The 23,718-nt window shown below is 41.0% G+C and overlaps 2 protein-coding genes across 3 annotated transcripts in view; one reads left to right on the top strand and one right to left on the bottom strand.

Annotated features, from left to right (window-relative positions):
- Nucleotides 1–364: 364 nt before the first annotated feature.
- cog1 (component of oligomeric golgi complex 1) lies at nt 365–19,285 on the bottom strand. Of its 2 annotated transcripts, XM_017492181.3 has the most exons (15): nt 18,902–19,285; nt 16,638–16,882; nt 13,264–13,445; nt 11,794–11,952; nt 11,238–11,394; nt 9,858–10,068; nt 8,902–9,618; nt 8,504–8,650; nt 7,970–8,131; nt 7,711–7,835; nt 7,462–7,570; nt 6,224–6,333; nt 6,039–6,120; nt 5,827–5,878; nt 973–1,111 (listed from the first exon to the last, which is right to left on the bottom strand). In XM_017492181.3, the coding sequence occupies exons 1-14, from the start codon at nt 19,268–19,270 to the stop codon at nt 5,858–5,860; spliced, it is 2,796 nt and encodes a 931-aa protein (XP_017347670.1). In that variant the 5' UTR covers nt 19,271–19,285; the 3' UTR covers nt 973–1,111; nt 5,827–5,857. The 2 variants fall into 2 exon arrangements, with proteins under 2 accessions (XP_017347663.1, XP_017347670.1); XM_017492174.2 differs by lacking the exon at nt 5,827–5,878 and having other exon boundaries at nt 365–1,111.
- Nucleotides 19,286–20,027: 742 nt separating this feature from the next.
- smim22 (small integral membrane protein 22) overlaps nt 20,028–23,718 on the top strand; it is a 4,654-nt gene continuing 963 nt past the window's right edge. The window contains exons 1-2 of the mRNA XM_017484550.3: nt 20,028–20,185; nt 22,547–22,681. Of these exons, the coding sequence (XP_017340039.1) occupies nt 22,552–22,681 (130 nt within the window). The 5' untranslated portion in view covers nt 20,028–20,185; nt 22,547–22,551. The remainder of the gene's footprint in view (nt 20,186–22,546; nt 22,682–23,718) is intronic.

Genomic DNA, 23,718 nt, shown 5'->3' with positions numbered 1-23,718 from the left:
TCAACTAGGTATAGCTGAAATCAGACCACCCATATCTTCTGTATAAACGGAGTGTTCTAGATGGGGTTAAAGTGCTAACTTCAGCATATAGTAGTTTATATGTAACTTAGTACAGTGATTGTAGTAGGTCCCTTCTCCTATTCATTATTTTCTATTTCGATGACTTTTTCTTGACGTCTCATTCATTACTGCCCGTGTATGAGATGAGAGTGAAATAAAGTACTGTGAAGCTGTAGTAAAATGCATTAAATTGTTATCCCATTGCCTGCCTTTTCATTTTCTACATCATTTCTTTACATCCATTTCCATACATACATTTGTGTATTTCTCGAAGAGGTCAATTAATTATGAATTAAGTAAGGTGGCAAGAAAATGATACTTTCTTTATTTTTTCCATATTCTTTAATCAGTGCCAATACGTCCCCCCCCTTGATGGCATTCTTAGTCATCGACCTAGTGAGCTAGCATGAGGATGTGTTTTTGACAGAGCCGCCAAAGCACTTCCGTAAGTCGCTCTGGATAAAGGAGTCTGTTAAACGCTATAAACGTAATAAAAATAAGCAATTCACACTCCGTGTTATATTCCAGATACAAAAGCGCATTAATCCATTCAAATCATATGATTTGAAGTCGATCAAAGGCGTCTGGGGTTTACATTAGTAAGTCTTCTTATGCATAAATGCATATACACTCAGGAGCATGATTAGGATACAAACGTTTTTTCAGAAATAATGGGAGTTTCATGAATACCACGTGATGTGCAAACACTTGTACAGACAAATAAAATCTGTTCATATTCAGCTTGATCAATGGGGCCCATTATGAGGTCATTTTATACATACACACACATCTTTATGTCTAGTATAAGAAATGCAAGCACACCATTTTATCCCAAACCATATTTATAAGTATATATTATTTATACAGAATGTGAATAACGCATTAAAAACCTTACAATTCAACCAAGAATAAGTTATTTGGCCATGCCAGAAAGCCAGCCTAACTTGAAGAGGGAGGGGCCAACAGCTTCCTCTTCCTGATTGGCTAACTGCCGGAAGAGGTTTCCTGGGCGGAAGCTGTCTTCTGGAATCGGATTGGATGAAGGTGCAACCTGAAAAGAACGAGACAGACGAGTGAGGAAAAACTCCTATGTGCACCAATGTATGGTTGTGTTGTGGATTTTTTTTTTTTGAGGTGGGTTTATTTGTTTTTGTGTATGTTTTTTTTTTTTTAAATCACATAATATTGTCTCTGTAGATTCACCAGTAAATTTTTTGCTTGATCAGTGATAATAAAAAATAAATAATTATTTCAGATTAGATGAAGCTATGGGATTAAAAATCATTCATTTGAATAGGGAGGGTTGCCATAGGTTTGGTATCAGATCTAGTTATACCAGCAGTTGATCCTATATATTGTGAATGTGTTTTTGTAAAGGTAACATTTTATTTAAATATATTTATAACTATTAGAAGCATTTATAGGCCAGCCTCTGCACCTGTAGAGTCCTTTAACCTCCTGATTTCTACTATTCGGGCTGTTTCATGTAGAAATGAATAGATCCTATTAGAGGATTTCAGTACAAATTGGTTAGACAAGTCATCTGATAAAGGGAAAAAAACAACAACACGGACATTCTTCCCAATGTTACTCAACTTTTAAATGAGCCTACTAGTGTTACTTTTAAAACCCAATCTTTACTTGATTGGATACTTGGTTCACATCCCAATAGATTTATAATGGCAGGAATTATGTCAGATTGCGTTAGCGATCATTTAACTGTATACTGTGTATGGAAAATTAAATGATCCAAATTGCCACCAAAAGGATTTAACATTAAACAATATAAAAAGTTGAATACGGACTTATTCAGAAATGACTTGACTGCTATCAATTAGGACAGGTATCGATTAAACCTAATGTATAGGATCCCTGGGATTTTTTTTCTATACTGAACATATAAATATTCTGGATAAACACGCCCCTTTAAAAACCATCTCCTGTGCATCAGCTCGGAGTTAATTAGCTTTTTTAAAATATTTTTTTTTTAGGGAAAGAGACAAAGCGAGGCTTAAATTGTGCCAGACAAGGCAAAATGCCGATTGGGAAGTTTATAGGCAGATGAGAAATGTGTGTAAGACCCATAATGCAAAATCTAGTTATTATAATAAATGTTTGACTTTTAACTTCAAGAAACCTAAGAAGTTTTGTAATAAAATAAAAACCATTACTAATACATCAGATAAATATATTATTAAATCAAATAAAATTTGCTAATTCGACAGTACACGATCCTTTTCCTATCGCCCAGGCATTTAATCAGCATTTCTCCTCCGTCGGTCCCATCTTAGGAACAGATTCTTATTTAGCTTCTGGCTTTAATGAAACTTTATCTTGTCCTAGATATTTTTCCACTTAGGAATATTTTACCAACGCAAGTTCAAAAAGCCGTTGATTATTTAAGTGTGGAAAGCGGTATTGGCCTTGACAGTATTATGGTAAAAAGGTTTATTAAATTAGCTTCCCAAATTTTAATGCATCCTCTTGCTGATTTGTTTAATCTCTGTGTCTACATGTGAGCTACCAACTATTTGAAAGCTATCTTCATTAAGGAGGTACTTGATCTAAACAATTATAGTCCGATATCCGTTACATGTTCTATATCTAAAGTGTTTGAAAAATTCATTTCTAAAATCAACTTTCACATTACCTTATAATTAACCAAATCTTGTCACCCTTTCAATCTGGTTTTAGGTCTTAATCATTCCACAACCACTTCGTTGTTTAAACTTACCAAACGACGTGTTCTCTGCTACTGATGATGGGTCGCTAAAGGGTGCAATTATCATTGACTTGAATAAAGCTTTTGATCATTATTTGCTATTAGACAAACTATATGCTATAGGTCCTTCTGAAAAAGCTGTTTTATGGTTCAGTTCATACTTGGACAATAGGAAACAATGTGTAGTAGTATAAGGAGTTAAATCAGAGTTTTTTGATTCAACAAAAAGGAGTACCACAGGGTTCAATATTGGGTCCACTTCCCCCCCCATCTCTATGTAAATCACTTACCATGAATTCTTACTAACTGTTCCACTCAACTTTATGCTGATGATACTGTCATATAGACATCTACACCAACATTCTCACACCAAAAACTAGTGCTCAAAAACAACAAAAAAAAAGTCTTTTATTATGATTTTTGGTACTAGGCAGAAATGTAAAGTAAATAAACACTGCATGTGAAATAATATGTTATGATGCAACTCCTTTACATAAAATTTATAACATTAAATATCTTGGCGTATTACCAGACTCCGAACTTTCATTCAAGCATCACACTGTGCATGTGGTACGTAGCGTTCATTTTGGAATTAATGTTTTAATTTATCGATCTCGACATTGTTTTACACACCGATCGTAAAAAAATATATTTTTTAAAAAACTTGTGCCTTAAAGTCAGACCTTACTTCACAGAATATAGTTGATAATAGACGTTGTAGATTTGTCTTGGGTTGTTCCTTCTTTACTCGTCACTGTACAATGTATAATGCCTTGAACTGGCCATCTTTAAAATTTTAGAAGACATATTCATTTTGATTACCCTATTTATTTAAAACAGTGTCTTCTACCTTTTGTCTCAAAATATCAAGCCAGGCATTCTGTTAAATCTAATCTAGTTGTTTCTCATGTCAAGAAAGCTATTGGTAAAAGAGCATTTCTGTTTAAAGCACTTGGAGACTGGAATAATTTACCTAATAAAATTAGATCTAGTGCAACACTTGGTGTATTTAAAAGGAGTCATAACATGACTTTGAATGTTTTCCTTCTGTTTGTGCATGTATAAGCGCTGCAAAGTCCTGAAACTCAGGGATTTATTCTATCTTAACAGAGAACACTCCTCCAGACCTGCCTAAACCGCGTCGTCCAAAGTCCAGATTTACTTCCGTAATTTCTCTACGTCATGGAGTGCACTATCGGTATAATCCCGCCTAAAGGCAGCCACGAACAAAGGCGGCGAGGCTTCAGTGAATTGTTTGGTGTGAAAGCAAAATCCCTTTGACCTTCCGAAAATGGACGAAATCATGAATCAGTGGTTGCTCTTTATTTATAACGCTGTTCCTGAGCAGTACAACCCAAGCGTATGCTTGTGCACAGCGGATTTTACGGAGAAGTACGACGCAGACTATACACAAAGGCTACTCCTGAAAAGTCGGGCGACTCCCACTTTGCTCGGACAATCTTGTGCTTCTGAATCAGAACCTGAATGTGTGTTTGATTATTTTATCTGCTACTGACTGTTCAAAAGCGGAGTTTTGTGTTGTGGCTCAGTTGTAGACTTCTGCTAAGGTGCTAGCTAAAGTTTGCCAAGTTGCCTCAGTTTTGTAAATGTTTGTTTGTATGTTGGTGGTCTGACAGAGATGTTGATTGTAGCTGCTGTTGTGATTGTATGGTGAAACAGTTTATAAATCAATCGAATCACAAGAATCCTAGCTTTCCAAAGATATATTGCATGAGTACCTACATACACGCAGAAGCGGTGTACAGCATAGTTAGTCCTGCCGACGGGGTCAGAAAGGTGAGAGTTACAAAATAAAATAAATAAAGTTACCACTGTGAAATGTTCTGCTCAAGTCGTGTTTGCAAACTTGCTTCTGCTTGATCATCCGCATTTTCTGAATTGGACTTGAACTGATACGGTAAAACCGACGACGTGTTGCTTAGGAGCTCAGAATTGCTTTAGAAGCTTTGGAGGCTAAAGTTAACCCAAGGGGCGTTACATTTCCGACTCACTTGTGAGGCTTTCGGCCAATCGTAATGCAACGGGTCAACTGGCCAATCAGAACTCTGGGCTTTTCGGAAGGACGGGCTTTGGAGGAATCGGAGCGTTTCAGGCAGGCTGGGGATAGAGGCACTGCAATAAATGTACATTATTTGACAAATAAAAGCTTCTTTTTTTTTATTTTTTTTATAAACATTAAAGCATGTTAACCTATTCTGTTACACCCGATGAAATATAATATAATATATAATAATTAAGATTTAAAAATCATATGACTCCTTTAAGCAGGTGTTGTCCACTTATTTAAAGAATGACTGTGCGGGTCATCATTGATTAGGTTTATTGTTTATACAAATTTTCAATTTTTTCATTTACTGTTTATTATAAAGCCTTTATTGCCTTGTTGGATCCTTCATAATTATTAATGCTATAATTATTATTATTACTATTATTATTACTACTACTATTGGTTTTTTTTTTGGATGTTGTAATGTATTATTTTATTTATTTATTGGTTTATTCTGTTTTTTTTTTGTTTTGTTTTTCTAAGTGTTTTCAGAAGTTTCTATACTGATATATTTATTGGTGTATTTGATTGAATCGTAGGACCCCCTTGAAGAAGAGATGCTACAAGGGGGTCAAGGGGTTTATATCCTAATAATAAAGAATTTATCATCATCCATATTATGGTCAAGGCAAACTGTGATTATTTACTTCAAAACATGCCGTTTCAAACCGCTGAATCTGTGCCGTACTGACTCGAGTTAATCGGTTGGATTTAAAGTGGCCCTGGCTTGTTCCAACCCTGTTGTGTCTTATACATTTGGAGTGTGACATTTCCAGCCAAAACGCAAGCACACTTGGGAATTCACCCGCCCATAGGACTAGCTAATAAAACGTAGAATTTCTCCTGGTTAGTGTTCGTGCGAGTGTCTGACAGAAGGGGTCTGATAATCGTGCAGCTCAAGCCGTTCCACTCGTTTCTAACTAACACCACAAACATGCAAAACACACAGCACCATCACGCCTTATTGTTACTTCACCGAGTGCTTCGAGATCTGGAAAGCCGTCTCTCTAGAATATTGTAACGCGAGACTGAAAGTGTAAAGCAAACAAATTGCGCGTTAATAGAGGAAAACGAAAGAATGAAAAACCTTCAAAGCTGAACTTTTCACCCATATTGCAGCTATCCTGAATCAGCAAGCAGTATATTCTGTCTCACACACACACACAATGATTCGTGATATACACTCACGAGCGGTCTGGTGATGTCTGTCGCTCTAGAAGATGATTTGGCTTTCCGGGAATTGGTCATACTCAGCGGCAGCAAGCCGAACCTGCCGAAAACAAACAAAAAAACAAACATTGCATCAAGTTCATAACTTCGTAGTAAAATGCCACTACTAACGAGAAAAGAAGCGAGTGCGTAATGAGCCATACCGGATCTGACTGCTGGCCAATGGAAGGATTTTGTACGGCTCCTGTGAGCTCACGTTACTGCTTCTGGGAGTGAACTGCTTCTCTGCGCCAGTTAAAAGTCCTAAGAGCACCTGAAAATGATGATAAACAGTCACTATGGGCAAGAGGGAAAACTGGCCTAATAAGAGTTATGAACTGAACCCGCCCAGTCCCGTCCAATATTAAACTCCAGATTGTTTACTGAACAAGGAATTAAGTAGCCTCATATTCTAAAGCAGGAGTGTCCGATCTCAACAGCATAGAGGCGGTGTGAGTACAGGCTTTCATACCAACCAAGCAGAATCCGCACCCGAGTCTACCGAAAGCCAAGCTCGACTGATTAAACAGGTGGAATCGGGTGCTTGATTGGAACGAAAACCTGCACCCGCACCGTCCCTTTACGGATAAGATTGGACGCCACTGATTTAAAGTCTTCTCTAATCGTTTTAAATGTCAATATTTCTCATGCACATTCAAGGGTCTCCACAGTTCAGTAGTAACTCTCGGAAGACAACAGTGTCAGGAGGCGTGTCCATGTTTAGTTAAATGAAATGAGCTACCTTGATGGCAGTGTGGTTCTCTTTACTTTGAAACAAAATTTCGGAATAATCTTGCAACAACTAATCGATAAAATCGATTGTGAAAATCATTGTGAACGAATCTCATTATCGATTAGTCGGTCTGCGCGCGGCACGGGGTGTGTTTACTCATTACGTTACTTCTGTTCCGAAAACACGCTTCGTAGAGTAAATACTAAAGTTGTGTTCCAAATGACGTACTATACACTTACACCATGCACTATGTACTCTACCGTCTAGTGTATGGATTTTACAAAGGTAATACCGCCTCAAATGGAACACGAACATTTTTTTATTAACCGGAAGTATAAGCTACTTCCTAGTCGATGGCGCATGATGTCATACGCACGTAATGTGATGCCGCTAGCTTTAGCAGATACCCAGAGTCACCGACAATGACAAAAGATTTCTAGATTTTCTTTAATGTGTTTAATCGACCTCGCTCGGCGTTTGTCTAACGTCCGGTGAGCCTGCGCTCGCTACAGGTTCAGATTCCTGCACCTGGCCGACAGAAGTCCAACGTGGTGTGCGTTTCCGAGATGCTTTTCTGCTCAGGTTGTAAAGAGTGGTCGTTTGAGTTACTCTGGACTTCCTGTCGACTCGAACCGGCTAACGGTTATGTCGGTTGTGCGGCGCACTTACCGAAGTCCTCTGAGTCAGCCGGTTCAGGTTGCTGTTCAGATGAGGAGTGAAGACGTCCAGGTCAAACGGATCAATGTGGCTCTCAAGAGCGTCACAGATCTGCTGGATCCTGAAATACAGTCGACAGACACGACATAGGAGATGCGGTTGATGAGAAACAGTGAAGTCCACGCAAGATTCAGTCAAATCTCACACGTACTGGTAACGACAGGCTACGAGCCTCAATAACAATGCTGTATGTTCTGTTACCTGGGCTGGACGTACGAGCGCGAGCTCCTGGTGTCCTCTAGCCGGGCTGTTAAAGCGGCACTGAGGTAGCGCACGTCAAACAGTAGCTGCAGGCCTCGATTCTGAGTGATGGGAGGAGCTGCGTGCTACACCACACACACAGAGAGAGAGAGAGAGAGAGAGAGAGAGAGAGAGAGAAGCAGAAGGGTGAGGGGGGGGTCAAATAAAGACGAGAGACAATGGGACACAACGCGAAAGAGAGAAACAGACAGACAGTCACCTTGCTTTGCGTAGGCTGAGTGAGCTTATCGTATTCTGTGAGCACCTGATCCAGACAGGCTCGCAGCAGCTCGGTCAGCGTGACCCTCGGCACAGTGTGACCGCCAACCTTATTCACCTCCAGGCACAGGTGAAAGAGCAGAGACTGAACGTACCATGAGGGCTGTAGAGACAAGATGACATGCCATAGCATTCATGGATCTTACTAAAAAAACGTTGCTGCACAAAGTCACTAATAATAATAATAATAATAATAATAATAATAATAATAATAATATTTCCATCCATTTTCTATACTGTTTATCCTACAGGGTCGTGGGGAACCTGGAGCCTATCCCAGGGAGCATGGGGTACAAGGCGGGGTACACCCTGGACAGAGTGCCAATCCATCGCAGGGCACAATCACATACACACTCGCACACTACGGACACTTTAGACACGCCAATCAGCCTACCATGCATGTCTTTGGACTGGGGGAGGAAACCGGAGTGCCCAGAGGACACCCCCGCAGCACGGGGAGAACATGCAAACTCACCTGGACTGGAAGATGGATTTTAGACATGACCGTGTTGCCTGACTCCGCCTCTTCCTGGATCTCCAGCTCCTCCCAGTTTGTGGCAGTGATTAGGACAGAACCGGCTGTTGCAGCGTGCAGAGAACTAGCGAAGTTCCTCACCAAAGTCTAGTGCGCGTGCACATGCGCGCACACACACAGAGAGAGAGAGAGAGAGAGAGAGAGAGAGAGAGAGAGAGAGAGAGTGAGTGAGGGCTGTACTTTTGCTATACTATTTCCTTTCATTAGGTATTTTGTCTTATTTATTAGGTCAGAGATCATATGTGCATGGATAAATACCACTTTTTCTGAAAAATTGGATGGAATTCTAACCTTGAAGTGTGTGTGTGTGTGTGTGTGTGTGTGCGTGCGTGTTTTACCTGGGACACAGCAGAGCTCCAGATGCGATAGGCGTCCATGCTGCAGGCAAGCAGCTCGTCCTTTATTCGGGCCCATGTGACCTGAGCTGGGCTGAGGTCCACACCTTTACTCACACCTGCTTTTCCCAACTTCCGGCTTTGGACCCGGGGGCTTCCCGTGCTTCTATTCTCCCCCTGCCGGCCCAGAATGCACTGTTTTAAGCTGGGGCAGAGCTCCCCCAGAGATTGACACAGTCTGGCCAGGAAAAGGACAGAGCTCATTTGACCCGAGGAAGCCGCTAGTTCGGTGCGGACGCTGCTCACGATGTCCGCGAGACAGGTTGTGCAGCGCTCGCTCAACGCCTGCTCCACCGCTGGGCCGTCCGCATAGCGATTCACACACGAAGTGGGAGTGTCCGAGGGCAGGAAGTGCCCCAGGTCCTCAAGCTGGGCCTTGAGTTTGGAATCGAGGGTGGCGCAGAAGTTCTGGACGCGCGGTGTGAGGGCGCGAGTCTTCATGGACAGGCCACTTTCGGGCCGCGTGCCGCGCTGAGACACGCTCACCCACGCGGCGTCGCTCGGAAGGTCAGATTGAGACTCGCACCAAAGAAATGACGACACGTCGCTGTCAAACCGCGAACCATGGCTCGACGCCTCGCCTTCCAGTTCCTGCAGCGTGGAGGACAACAGCTGTTTACAGCTGCCGGAGATCGACTCCATGCCCTCCTGAGTGATCACCTGCACATACACAGCAACGGATAAACTTTTTTTTAGAAAACAGTTTAGAAAAGAAATTAAAAGAATAAAACACTACTATTTTGTATACCGATTTAATACATGTCTTGAAGCATGAATTAAATGTCTCGAGCAAATATGGTTATTAGCCGATGATATGCAAAGCTTCCGAGACATTTTCGGCTCTATTTGCACCGACCTACTGGAGAAGAATGAGGATATTCGTGTTAGCGACACTATACCTGCAGTCTGTGGAGGAAAAGTGGCTGCAACAGGTCATGCCACAGGTCAAGCGGTTTATCCAGCAGGCGCGCACACACACCACTCCAGTGCTGGCTGATGGAGTCGCTGCTCAGCAGGTCACACACCGCGTCCCTGATGGAGGCCAAACCCTTCACACTCTTCACATATATGAGCAGGCTGCTCACACCGCTGCGCATGTCCTCTTTACACCTGACACACAAACACACACACACACACAAATAAGCCAGTGTGAGTGGATTATTGTATAAATCATTTGGAATCTGTCAGGGATTGGTGCATCCTTACAAAAAATAGCTCATACTTTATAGACAATAGTCAGTTCAAAGGCTTTAACGGACACAAAAACAAAACAAAAACACGAACAAACAGTGAGCAGTCAAAAATACAACTGAGTTCCAGAGTAACGCTGCTCCTCTCTCTGTCCATTCCTCCATTATCCCTCTATCCTTATATCTCTCCAATGCAAATCTATCTCTGTTTCTTTGGGTTTTAAAAAAAAAAAAATATATTCATGAGCGCAAGAGAGAGAAAGACAAAATGTAATATAAATACAAACTAGAGCTCTACCGATAGTGGAATTTTACAGATAACTAGTTGGGCAGTATCTAGCTTAACCGATAACAGGTTAAATCAAGCGATAGTTTAAAAATAAATAAATAAATAAATAAATAAATAAATAAATAAATAAAAAGATACTGAATGAAAGCATGACACTCAAAGTAAAATATTGCTGAACTTTATTACAATAAGTATTAACATATATGAACTATTGATAAATATTAAAGTAAATAAAAAGAAATGCATCCAAACTGAACCAGAAAGCAAACACTCCAAATAAATAAAAATAAAGAGACCTGAAGGAATTGGGGGAGAAAAAAAAAAAAAAAAAAAAGAAGACAAAATTGGTCAGCGATCGGTTTTTTATTTCGCCTCTAGAGGCCGCTCTCGTCCTATATAACGACAGCCGACCCTTCTTGTCTGCTCTGACGACGGACGGAAGCGTGGAAAACCAAAATCGGTGTAGATTTCAGTTCCAGCAATCGTTTATCGTGCCGATTTATCTGCAAAACCGATCAATCGGTCGACCTCTACTATAGTATAAACTGATAAAACATGACAATTCGATGATTAGTAACAAAATAATATTAAATTTAATTGCTAGCAAACTGCTGTGGCAGAAATAAAAGGAATAAATCACTTCAGGACGTACTATTACTGGAAAATCGTCTCCAGTGCACCCCCTCTGTCGATTTGTTTCCTAGAACAGAATGCCCTGAAGCCTTTTATGTTCCTTTATTACTTCCTGAGAGTTTTTGGATTAGCACGTTCAGAACGGATCAGTGCGGCGGGACACTCACGTGTCGATCCAGTGCTGCAGTGTATCCCGGAGCTGTTCGCTCTGGATGGGCTGAGCCAGCGTGCGCAGCGCAGGCTGGAAGTCCGTCACTGATGGCGGCAGATGCTTAAACCAGCTGCCTGTACTCACCTCGCCGTGCAACACCTTCCTGCCTTTACCTATGACACAGAAAGACGAAATACACAAACATCAGCTGGACTTCATCTGTACCATCACACACACACACACGTCACACTCCTACAGTCGGAGCAGGTTCAGGTTCAGTCCTCAAACCCTACTCTGACCCACTCCTTAATACTACACATTATCTTTAGCGCTGTTCTTATGACTGCACAACACTATTAATAACCAGATGATCTAGAAGAACTACTTGGAGTAAACACTTTAGCGTGGAAGAAATCAAGTGAAGAAGTCTTGAATAAAAGGAAACGTTATCTAATATTTCTCCTCATATTGTATATCTTATATACAAATAACAATCGGTTGTCTTAAAATCGCTTCAATTAAGCGAAACGATCCGACGGCTGAATAAGGCAACAAGGCGGCTATTTCCCTACCGGACGTCACGTTCTCCAGCGTGGTGAAGAGTAACCCGTAGCCGAGGCCCGGTTCTGCTGCACGGCCCTCTGGAGGCAGGTAGAACACGGCGTGGGCCTGATAAAGCGTCGTGACTAATAACTCCACCAGAGAGCAGACCTGAGCTTTAATCCCAGCTCCTGAAGCAAACAACAATATTTCAGCACAAACCTGACAGAATATCAGAAGTGAATCTTTATACAGTAATAAATTAACTAATAATAATAATAATAATAATAATAATATGTAAATGCAGCTGTGTATGCACATAAGATTCGCCAAAATTTATCATGCTTTATGATCATACCGTATTACATGTAGAAAGATGAACGTAAAGTTTGCATCTCTCGCTCTCTCTTGCTTTCTGAACGTGAAAGACATTCCCTTAACATTCTTTAACCCGCACCTTCTTTCATATGAAGTATATATTTTCCCCCAATATAAGAAAGAAATTGGAATAGAATATATAAATGCAATATAAAACATAAGCAAAATTCGAAGTGAAAGATGTGACTTGATCGACGGGGGAGGGAGTTCACTTTATGAAACGCAGCCCGAGAGCACTCCTGGTTACGGACGGCTGCGGATTCGTCGGGATCCGAACTCACGATATCCAGACAACGCTTTTCAGCCACTCGCCACTTAAAAAGGTCCCTGTGAAGTGCCTTGAAACGCGCAGCATCATTGACTTAACTAACTTCGACCGAAACAGGAAGTCAGGGCGGGACATAGAGTAGCCCTGCCCCCTTTTTCAAAACTAGCCAATAGGGCTTAGCTCAGCAACGGCAAGCTCGGCAAGGTGATTTTTAATAACGTCAGGAACGGGACACTTCAGATTCTAGAGAGCACGTTTGACATGACAGAAAATCCGACGTGCGGAACGACGTCATGGGAACTGCGATCCGTATCGGTGGTGAAGAGAGAGACTGTACGTTCTCAATGTGAATTTTGTCATCGTTTCGGTGCAGACCAGCTAATAGATACCCTTAAGGCAGACATATTCGTACTAAACGGCACAAAACTTTTTTGATTTCATGGGGACTTTAAAAACTCGAATTTTAAATCGAGTTTGTTTCTCAGCGTTATTGTGAAATTCAGAAAAATTCTTTATTTACTTACTTTGTTTGTTTGTTTTTTTTTTTTAGAATTTTCATAAATTGGCTGATGCTATTATCCAAAGTGACTTACAATTGAGACAGGACACAACTGAAGAGTCGAGAGTTAAGGTGACAGCTTGGTGGTGCTGGGTTTTGAACTCACGACCTTCCAATTGGTTGCACAATAAGCTACCACTGGCCAAGAAATATTGATGAGATTGTTGTGTTTCACAAAAGATCAATGGTGTGTTTTTAGAGAATCATGACTATTTAGTGGCTCTGAGAATAACCAATAGTGAACAGTGTGTGTGTGTGTGTGTGTGTGTGTGTGAGAGAGAGTGTGGGCAAGTGTACCGTGCTGAGGCTGCTTGAGAAGCTGCTGTATGGATGCTGTTCTGGCCAGCAGGAAGTCAGCGAGGGCCTGTCGAGGTGAGCTGTCTTCCAGCAGCATGGTGGACACCAGCGCTTCAGCGATCGCCTGATCCGATACGGCTCTGCCCCGCAACACCGACTTACTGTCCAACAGGATCGTTGACCTGAGCAGGAGGGACGAGAGGTTTATTTATTTATTTAGTTTTTAAATAAATCGAACACAACACCCTTCGAGTGCTGCCGACACAAACTGATAACCAGTTTCTGTTTTAGACTGGGAAGACTTCGTTTTCTAGAAGCGCACGGCTCTGAAAGTAGTTCCGGTTTATATTAGGGCTGCTACTAACGATTATTTTGATAATCTATTAATCAAACATTGTGCAAAATCAAGGCTATGGAAAAAAAGGTATTAAATGTATTTATGTGGGCTGTTATACACTATGCACAGAATTTTTTTAATATAGATTATATTTTGACGAAGAAAAAAAAAACCCAACTGATTGTCCACAAGCTTTAAAGTACAAGTTAAATCACTATATTAAAAATGATATATATATATATATATAGTGAGGGAAAAAAGTATTTGATCCCCTGATGATTTTGTCCGTTTGCCCACTGACAAAGAAATGATCAGTCTATAACTTTAATGGTAGATTTATTTGAACAGTGAGAGACAGAATAACAAGAAAATCCAGAAAAACACATGTCAAAAATGTTATAAATTAATTTGCATTTTAATGATTGAAATAAGTATTTGACCCCTCTGCAAAACATGACTTAGTACTTGGTTTAAAAACCCTTGTTGGCAATCACAGAGGTCAGACGTTTCTTGTAGTTGGCCACCAGGTTTGCACACATCTCAGGAGGGATTTTGTCCCACTCCTCTTTGTAGATCTTCTCCAAATCATTAAGGTTTCGAGGCTGACATTTGGCAATTCAAACCTTCAGCTCCCTCCACAGATTTTCTATGGGATTAAGGTCTGGAGACTGTCTAGGTCACTCCAGGACCTTAATGTGCTTCTTCTTGAGCCACTCCTTTGTTGCCTTGGCCGTGTGTTTTGGGTCATTGTCATGCTGGAATACCCATCCACAACCCATTTTCAATGCCCTGTCTGAGGGAAGGAGGTTTTCACCCAAGATTTGACGGTACATGGCCCCGTCCATCGTCCCTTTGATGCGGTGAAGTTGTCCTGTCCCCTTAGCAGAGAAACACCCCCAAAGTGTAATGTTTCCACCTCCATGTTTGACGGTGGGGATGGTGTTCCAGGGGTCATAGGCAGCATTCCTCCTCCTCCAAACACAGCGAGTTGAGTTGATGCCAAAGAGCTCCATTTTGGTCTCATCTGACCTCAACACTTTCACCCAGTTGTCCTCTGAATCATTCAGATGTTCATTGGCAAACTTCAGATGGGCATGTATATGTGCTTTCTTGAGCAGCGGACCTTGCGCGCACTGCAGGATTTCAGTCCTTCACGGCGTAGTGTGTTACCAATTGTTTTCTTGGTGACTATGGTCACAGCTGTCTTGAGATCATTGACAAGATCCTCCCGTGTAGTTCTGGGCTGATTCCTCACTGTTCTCATGATCATTGCAACTCCACGAGGTGAGATCTTGCATGGAGCCCCAGGCCGAGGGAGATCGACAGTTCTTTTGTGCTTCTTCCATTTGCGAATAATCGCACCAACTGTTGTCCCCTTCTCACCAAGCTGCTTGGCAATGGTCTTGTAGCCCATTCCAGACTTGTGTAGGTCTACAATCTTGTCCCTGACATCCTTGGAGAGCTCTTTGGTCTTGGCCATGGTGGAGAGTTTGGAATCTGATTGATTGATTGCTTCTGTGGACAGGTGTCTTTTATACAGGTAACAAACTGATATTAGGAGCACTTCCTTTAAGAGTGTGCTCCTAATCTCAGCTCGTTACCCGTATAAAAGACACCTGGGAGCCAGAAATCTTTCTGATTGAGAGGGGGTCAAATACTTTTTTCCCTCATTAAAATGCAAATTAATTTATAAAATTTTTGACATGCGTTTTTTTGTTGTTATTCTGTCTCTCACTGTTCAAATAAATCTACCATTAAAATTATAGACTGATCATTTCTTTGTCAGTGGGCAAACGTACAAAATCAGCAGGGGATCAAATACTTTTTTCCCCTCACTGTATATAAATAAACCACAGACTAAGTGTTGACTGGTAAGAGGTTGAATGTTCTGCAGTAACACACACACATTCTGAACACAGTAACGTTACTTTATTATGTAAATGTATGACACTTCCAATTACACGTTATAACCCCAATACAGTTACTGCTCTCATAAAAACAATTACTTTTGTTTCTAAATATAACTAAATAGCACCAAACAACATATTTGATCAAAAGGAATATTTCAGTCAGTTATTGTGCTTCCTTTCTCTCGTGTGCTGTTTGATTGACGCGCATGCGTGGACCCGCGCCCATTCAGTGAGGTTTCATGGACACTCGCTTTCTGTCAGGACGAGGCTTTTATGTAAAATGGAAATCCTGGCAGAAGTTTCTAGCATTTACAGATAAGGATATAAAGGTGAAAAATGTCTTTTCGGCTCTGAAACGCATTAAACAGCAAACGCATCTGTCGCAGTGTCTGACACGACAAGCCACGTTAATACACTTACGAGTTTGTTTGAAGCGCTTAATATAAAACACTGTCGTGTTATGTACGACCTGGATCGTGCACTTTTCCCCCAGCAGCTCACACTGTGACCTCCGCTGTTTTTCACGTGTTTTATTCATGGAAATGCGTTTTTCACCGTTGTGAAGTGACATCACTGGCGGGATTATCCACAGTGACGTCACAGACCCGACTAATCCATAATGAAACTTGCTGTCCATTATTTTAATTATCGATTAGTTGGTGCAGCCCTAGTTTATATTAATGTGCGCTATTTAATATGGTGTTGTTTCTATAGTAACAACACACACAGCGACTTGCACGGCCGACACTCCACATAAACAGATTAAAAAGGAGTGTAAACTGTTTCTGTAAAAGACGGGGGGTTTTTTTTCGCATTCCGGTATCGGGCAGAAGCCGAGAGCGATACGGTTTCTCTGTAACGACGACGAGAGAAAGAAAACAAAATGAGAAACTGGTGTGGGAACGACTTTTTATAGCTGCTACAATGCAGGTAATGACAGGAACCTACCTCCTTCACGACATTAAATGTGACTGTAAACGGATTGAAAGTATGCTGTTCTTTAATAAATGGAAAAAAATGATCGCTGACTAATTTTTGTTGCGAGAGAGAGAGAGGGAGAGCGAGCGAGAGAGAGCGCAAGAGCGAGCGAGCGTAACAGCAAGTGAGCGAGAAGGGCTTGGCTTTACCTGAAGTGTCCAGCGGCAGCCACCTGCTGTATGAGGATGGGAAAGCGGCTCAGAACAGGGCTGTATGAGGCAGCGGGCGTGTCCAGGTGGAGCAGCCGGTGCAGGTGAGCACAGAGGAGGTGTAGCTGCGTGGCCTGCAGGTACTGAGCTCCCTCCAGCGCACTCCACATCCGCTCAGGCATCTCCAGCAGCAGTTTTATCTGAGCCGCCATGGCGTAGAACTTCTCCTGTGACTGCTTTTCACCCTTACACACAGAAAACACACATACTTCATTTGTTTCCACACATGCTCATAGCCACACTAGTGAAAATAGCTATTATAGTAAAGGTTTGACATTCCATCCATTTTCTGTACCACTTATCCTACTCAGGTAATGCTGGAGCCTGTCCCAGGGGACTCGAGGCATGAAGCGGGGGACACTCTGGACGGGGTGGCAACCCATCACAGGGTACAATCGCACACACTACAAACAATTTGGAAATTCCAAATCAGCCTACAACGCATGTCTTTGACCGAGGGAGGAAACTGGAGTACACGGAGGAAAACCCCAAACACAGGGCAGAGGCAGTAATCAGACCCCAAACCTCCAGAGGTGCGAGGCAACAGTGCTAACCACTAAGCCACCATGCCTGGTTTGACATTCCACAAGTCTAAATGCAATTATAAATGGATTTTTTTTTTTTTAAAAACACCACAACACACCCTTCTTTAATAAGTAAAAAATGGTTAGCGTTGGGATAAAATGACTTCAAAGTGTGCTGTTACTGGAAAATAATGAACTTTGCGGCAACAGCAGTAACTCCGCTTTGCGGGGAGTACTTACTTTGTGCATCTTCCTATAAAAGCACTATTACGTCATGTTTAATTCCTTACATATATGTAACCAGAGACGGTGAGTACATAAGTAATCGTACTAGCTTACTCTACACAAGTATCATTTTAGATTCATTCTACAGAGTACGCCAATCCGATCCAAACTATGAACCAAAAACCAACTGAGTTCGCCATTCCGATCCAAACTATGACCTAAAGCTTAGTATATTTCCATACAAATTGAGTTCTAAGGGAAATTTAAAGGAAAGCTCTGCCCTGAAACGCATTAAATGTGTTTCTATTGGGAAAAAAACAATGAATAAAAAATACAAGAGTAGACGTAGTGGAGACAGCCAACAATTCCCAGAATGCAACGCAGCTATGACAGTTGTGCTGCGTTACGGCAAAGACTCGGCTCAGCTAGTTAGAGATCTACGAGATTACTTAGTTACGAGTATCATTACAAAATATATCTTGGACACTAATATATCTGAAGATCACATTATTATTATTATTATTATTATTATTATTATTCTGCATGTAAGCTGTTCAATGCGGAGGTTTTAAATGTGGGCACTTTCTTTTTCGCAGACGACCCCTCATACTACTCTCGTAGACTTTTCACCCATCTTGCCACCTGGAAGAAAGTAGCAGAGCACCCGTGCTACCTCCACCAGGTTCCGCAGCAGCTTCTTCCCTGAGGCAGTCGGATTACTCACCACCCTGCTGCCTCTCAGCACTCACCTGGGCTCGTCAAAACCCTCCCAACAGCTTCCACTGCACAACTGCCCTTTATAACGAGGCAGTGGTGACTCAGTGGTTAAAGGCTCTGGGTTCTGATCAGAAGGTCAGGAGTTCAAGCCCCAGCACTGCCAAGCTACCCCTGTTGGGCCCTTGAGCAAGGCCCTTAACCCTCAACTGCTCAGTTGTTTAAAATGAGATAAAAGTAAGTCGCTCTGAATAAGGGCGTCTGCCAAACGCCATAAAGGCAAAATGGTCAATAGTGCTGGACACTTCTACTGTTCTGACAGCAGTCAATAGTTTAGGGACGACTGATGCAATAGGTTTTCTGCTCAACAGTGTTCAGGTGTATTTGTTGCAACGTTCGCACTCATCTCACACTCGTGGTCCTGTGCACTGTGGGTTAGTGTATTGCGTGTTACAGCATGCTCCTGGGGAACCAACATTTCATTCCAGCGTGTACAATAACAACCACTTGACCTGAAATGTTTTTTTTTTTTTAACTGGCACTCAAGTATAAATGTGACGAGCTAAGATTTCACAGTGTATAAATGAATTATTATTATTATTATTATTATTATTATTACCATGTTAGTCTGAATCCTACACACTAAACTTTCAGGTTGTGACGTGTGTGTGTGTGTGTGTGTGTGTGTGTGTGTGTTATTCCAGTACAATCCACACAAGGTCAGCGTGTAGTGAGCCTTACCTCTGCCCTGCTGCTCTGAGAAGTGTGTTTGCTATGTTTCAGTGTGTGACAGTATTTCTGCATATCCTGGATGGACTGAACCACTTTCTCTGAGCACTCCCTCATCTCCCCGATGGTGTCTGCAGCCTCGATCAGGTCTCTGTACCTCTCCCCTACCATCTGCCGCAGCTCCTCTTTCTTCTGCTCTATCTCCCCGCGGACTTTCCGCTCCACCGCGCGGATTTCATCGGTGCCGTATCGCTCAAACAACACCGTCGGGTCTTTAATATCCGACACCCGAAGTGACTGAACCGGAACCGCGGCCATTGCTGTTTCCCTGCGCTGCCAGCTGGAGAAACCGGAAGTGCGCGTTTCTTCGAACTGCGTCATATTTATTCCGCCCGTTTTGCTCTAAGCCCCGCCCCCTTCCTAGCTAGGAGATACACGTATAACTAAAAATACGTGCTAGCGTATTTTTCCTTTTTAAACAAGAAAGGTTTTACACATATAGACAAGGGAGAGTGAGAAAAAAAGAATTAAATACAAAAGATAGAAATAAACACAAGAAAGGTTCAATTAAAAATAAAAAGTAAAAAAAAGTAAATAAAGCCTCCAAATGTTTACATTAACACATCTTACATCTTTCTTATTTTTTATTTTATTTTATTCTGTTTCAGTTATTGCTGCACTTCTGTCTTCAAAAGAAGCGGCCTGCTAAAGTGAGCGCGAGCTACAGTAATAGCCAATCCTGGCGCAGAAGGCGGGCTTTTGTGCAATACGGGTAGGAAAATAAATTAGACTCTCCAAACTCCACGTAAACAAAAAGCTCAGTGGTTGTGTTGGGAAAAGAGGGAGTTGGAGTCGTTCTAGACACCGTCACCTGGTGTTTAGTGCGAGTATCAGTCCGAGCTTTCTTCTACTTATCCCTAGCTTAAATGCATCACTATTTAAAATTGGGGGGGGTAGTGTCAGATATGATTAACACGGATACTTAACAATAAAAAAAAGTGTGTGAAATTATTTTAATCCCGCTGTGACGTGTTTTGTTAAACGCATTCTCACACGTTTTTTTTATTATTATTGAGCATATACAAAGGTAAATGCACATGTTCACAACTCCCAACAGATATGAACAACAACTAAAACATACCTAGTAAACAAAGAACCAACAAACAAACCTCCCACGAGTTTCGTTGCTACTTTGTTACGCGTCAGAGCATGTTGCTTGCGCATGCGCAGTGTAGGCAGGTGAGCTGAGACAGGTGTATCCCGGAAGTTATAGAGAGAAATCAACAAAAATCGCAGGTGAGTCCGAATCTTTTTATTTAGTGTTTCAACACTACTCGGCTATATTTAAACATATAAAAAGAAAAAATAACTAAAGCTGAAACAAATCCCGTTTCACGTTTGTGACAGAGTATATCGAGTATACTGAAGATGACGCGTTAGGATCACGATTAGGGCTGAATAGTAAACAGAGACCTGTTATTGAATTATTCACAATTCTATAACATGATTTATGACCTTCATTTATAAACATATGAGCTTTGATGAAGTGTTCAAAAAAAGCAACAACAAAAAAAGTAAAAATGTTATTTATTGTCACTTTACTATAATAGACAGTGTTTCTGTTTATGGTTATTTTATATATACACAACTGTATACAAAATGTAACATAGTATCAGGCAGAGAATAACTGATTTATTAGACAGAGGATAGAGAAATGATTCTTGGGATACTTGTGTCAAGTGTAATTTAGTGTTTTTAACTCCGCAATAAAAAGTGTGTACTTCCTTGTTCGTTGTAAATGTTTCCTTAAGTCAGTCTATTCTGAAATAGGATGGAAGATCCTTAACCTTAATAATGAAATGAAAGTGCAGAAGTATATATTAATTTACATTTTTTTAAGTAATCTAAATAGAAAATGAATATTTAAAAAATATTTCTTACTGTGTTATGATTCTATTCATAAGACTTGTATGAACAAAACATTACAATACAGTGCAATAAGCAGTATTATTGAGCTTATAGTTTTATCTCAGCAGTCCATTTTTTTTTTCCGGTAAAAATTGCCTACTAGTTATCATCGCTCCACCACCGAGCTTCACTCTGTAACTCAGAAGATCTCTGACCCTCCTCCGTCCAGAACATCAAACTTCTCTAAGATGTTTTTCTTTCCAATTTGTCATTCTGGACTCTTTCATTCAGATCAACCTCTTCATCAGGGTTCAAATCCAGAGAACGAGAGGATTTTTCTTCTTCTTCTATTTCTTCTTCTTCTTCTTCTCCAAAACACTGATTCTCAAGAATGAACGAAACAGCTCAGATTGAGTTTTTCTTTTCTCTCTGTTTATTATACAACTGTCCAAAAGTCTTTTTCAGAGTTTGGAGACTCTTTAAAAAAAAAAAAAAATTGAATTGTCCTGTGGTAAATTTGAACTGCGTATGTCTTTAACATGACGTCTGCAGGTTAAGGATCGTCTGCGTTTATTGTGTTGCAAGCACACAATGAGGTTTTTCCTCATTGTGATGGTTGTTAAGAGGGATTCAGTGGAAACTTGATCAAAGGTGGAAATGCAGTATCTAGAGAATGAAAGACTAGATGTTTCTCAATATATATTTTTTACTAATTTATTTATTATTTATATATATATATATATATATATATATATATATATATATATATATAAGTATTCTTTACGTAAAAGTGTCAACAGTTTTTGCCATATATTGAGAGAAATCTTCTTTTTTTTTGCCGATTCTTCTGAAAGGTGCCAATAATTCTTGAGTTGAGTGTAAAAAAAATAATAATAATAACAAAATAGAGGATGTTGTACTATGTGGTGAAAAGTTTGTGGACACCTGACCATCCCATTCAAGATTTAGTCCCTCCATTCTTCTGGGAAGGCTTTCCACTAGATTTTGGAGCATGGCTGTGGGGATTTGTGCTCATTTAACCATAAGAGCATTAGTAAAGTCAAGCGTGATGTTGGGCCGAGGAGTGCTGAGGTGCAGTCGGCGTTCCAGTTCATCCCAAAGTTGTTCAGTGGCCTTGAGGACAGGGATCTGTGCAGGAAACTCCAGTTCTTCAACTACACCAACCTTGGGAAATCATATCTTCATGGAGCTCGCTTTGTGCACAGGGGCATTGTCATTCTGGAACAGGTTTGGGCCTCTTAGATCCAGCGAAGGGAAATTGTACTGCTACAGCATATAAAGACATCCTATACCAGTGGTTTTCAAAGTGGGGGCCACCAGGGGGTGCCGGGGGGGCCACAACAATTTGGTGTGAAAAGTAAATTCTCACTCTCAGACAACCCCACGCGCACAATCAATTCCTAATGTAATGTAAAGATGAAAGAGGTAATTATTAATTAAAAAAAGGGGGATATATTCACAAGTCTGTATTTTTAATGTGTTTTAAAGACATCTTGCAAAAGGGGGGCCTCGGTCAAATTTTAATGCCATTTGGGGGGCCTTGCCCTGGAAAAGTTTGGGAACCACTGTCCTATACGATTGTGTGCTTCCAACTCTGTGACAACAGATTTGGGGAAGACTCACAGATGGCTGTGATGGTCAGGTGTCCACAAGCTTTTGGCATTATAAGTGTATCATGAGAAATACATCAGCTCATTTTCAGTTTTATTTCTTTTCATTCAAACACAGCCACGATGTCTCAGGGCAACATCCAGCAGGATTTTCAGAACCAGGTCAGTGATGTTTTCAGCCGGCTGCAGAACAAGCAGATGTTTCAGTCTGACTGGGACATCGCCTCCTTCGCCATTTTCTTCATATTCATCGGTGAGTCAGTGTGACTGTGAGCGGCTTCACGCACCAGCTAAACATCAAACTGGATTGGGGGAAAGAAACTCTTTTTTTTTTTTTTGAAAGACGTATAGTATGTATGTCTGGGTCAAACTGGAATAAACCATTTATGAACAGAGGGGGGGGGGGATCTGATACTCTAGTCCAGTGATTGCAACTCTGTTGCATTTTTGCTGCTAATGTATTATAGAAATATGGTATTTAACTTATTGTCATTATTATACACTTTACCTGGCTGCTACCACAATAATTGCTATGTGCATATTTGGTATAAGCTAATCTGCTGAATACTCAGTCATAGCATGTTATATTTACATTTATACCATTTTTATAGGATATTGTTACTCTTTGGCACCTATCTTCTGCACTACCTGTTATATCAGACACTTCCACACTAAAACTGTGTACTGTTCGGCACTACAATGTCACTTACTGTACCTATTGTCCTGTTTTAGTAGTACTGTCCTGTCCTGTGTTTTAGCACACGTCTGCACGTGCACTTTATGTAAAAATGTGTTGATCTTATTTAGTTCTGTGTCTCATGTGGTTAGTGTGTTGTTTTATGTAGCACCATGGTCCTGGAGGAAAATTGTTTCTTTTCACTGTGAACTGTACCAGCTGTATATGGTTGAAATGAAAAAACTTGAACTTGAACCTGAACTTGAGATCTACCTTCCTGAAGAATTTAGCTCCAACCATAATCGCCGCCCACCTGACCGTCTAATTATCACCTTCAGAAGTTCTTGATCAGCAAAAACAGGTGTGTTAGATTTTGGTTGGAGATGAAACCTGCAGGAAGGCAGATCTCAAGGGTTGGAGACCACTGCTCTAGTCAGTCTGTCTATCTAACACAGCTAGAACAAATCATTTCTCTACAGACATGGAGGATTTAATACACCGGGTATTAACAGGTTTCGATGTCAGATCTGTAAAGTGTCTTCAAGTTTTACGTATTTAAGATGATTCAAGCTCACTATAGATCTTATTGGTCGAAAGTTGTCAGCGTGACTGCA

Source organism: Ictalurus punctatus, chromosome 2 (genome assembly GCF_001660625.3).
Source record: "Ictalurus punctatus breed USDA103 chromosome 2, Coco_2.0, whole genome shotgun sequence".
NCBI lineage: Eukaryota > Metazoa > Chordata > Actinopteri > Siluriformes > Ictaluridae > Ictalurus > Ictalurus punctatus.
The sequence above is the reverse complement of the archived record's forward strand: the minus strand, read 5'-3'. Positions and strand labels throughout refer to the sequence as shown.

What these genes read in the sequence shown, in the direction of transcription:
- cog1 (XM_017492174.2), bottom strand. Translation starts at nt 19,270, where the DNA reads ATGACGCAGTTCGAAGAAACGCGCACTTCCGGTTTCTCCAGCTGGCAG. An exon ending in TCTCAAGCAGCCTCAGCACG is followed by an intron (nt 11,953 to 13,263) that starts GTACACTTGCCC and finishes TGTTTGCTTCAG; the next exon opens with GAGCTGGGATTAAAGCTCAG. An exon ending in CTGCAGCACTGGATCGACAC is followed by an intron (nt 10,069 to 11,237) that starts GTGAGTGTCCCG and finishes TTTGTGTGTCAG; the next exon opens with GTGTAAAGAGGACATGCGCA.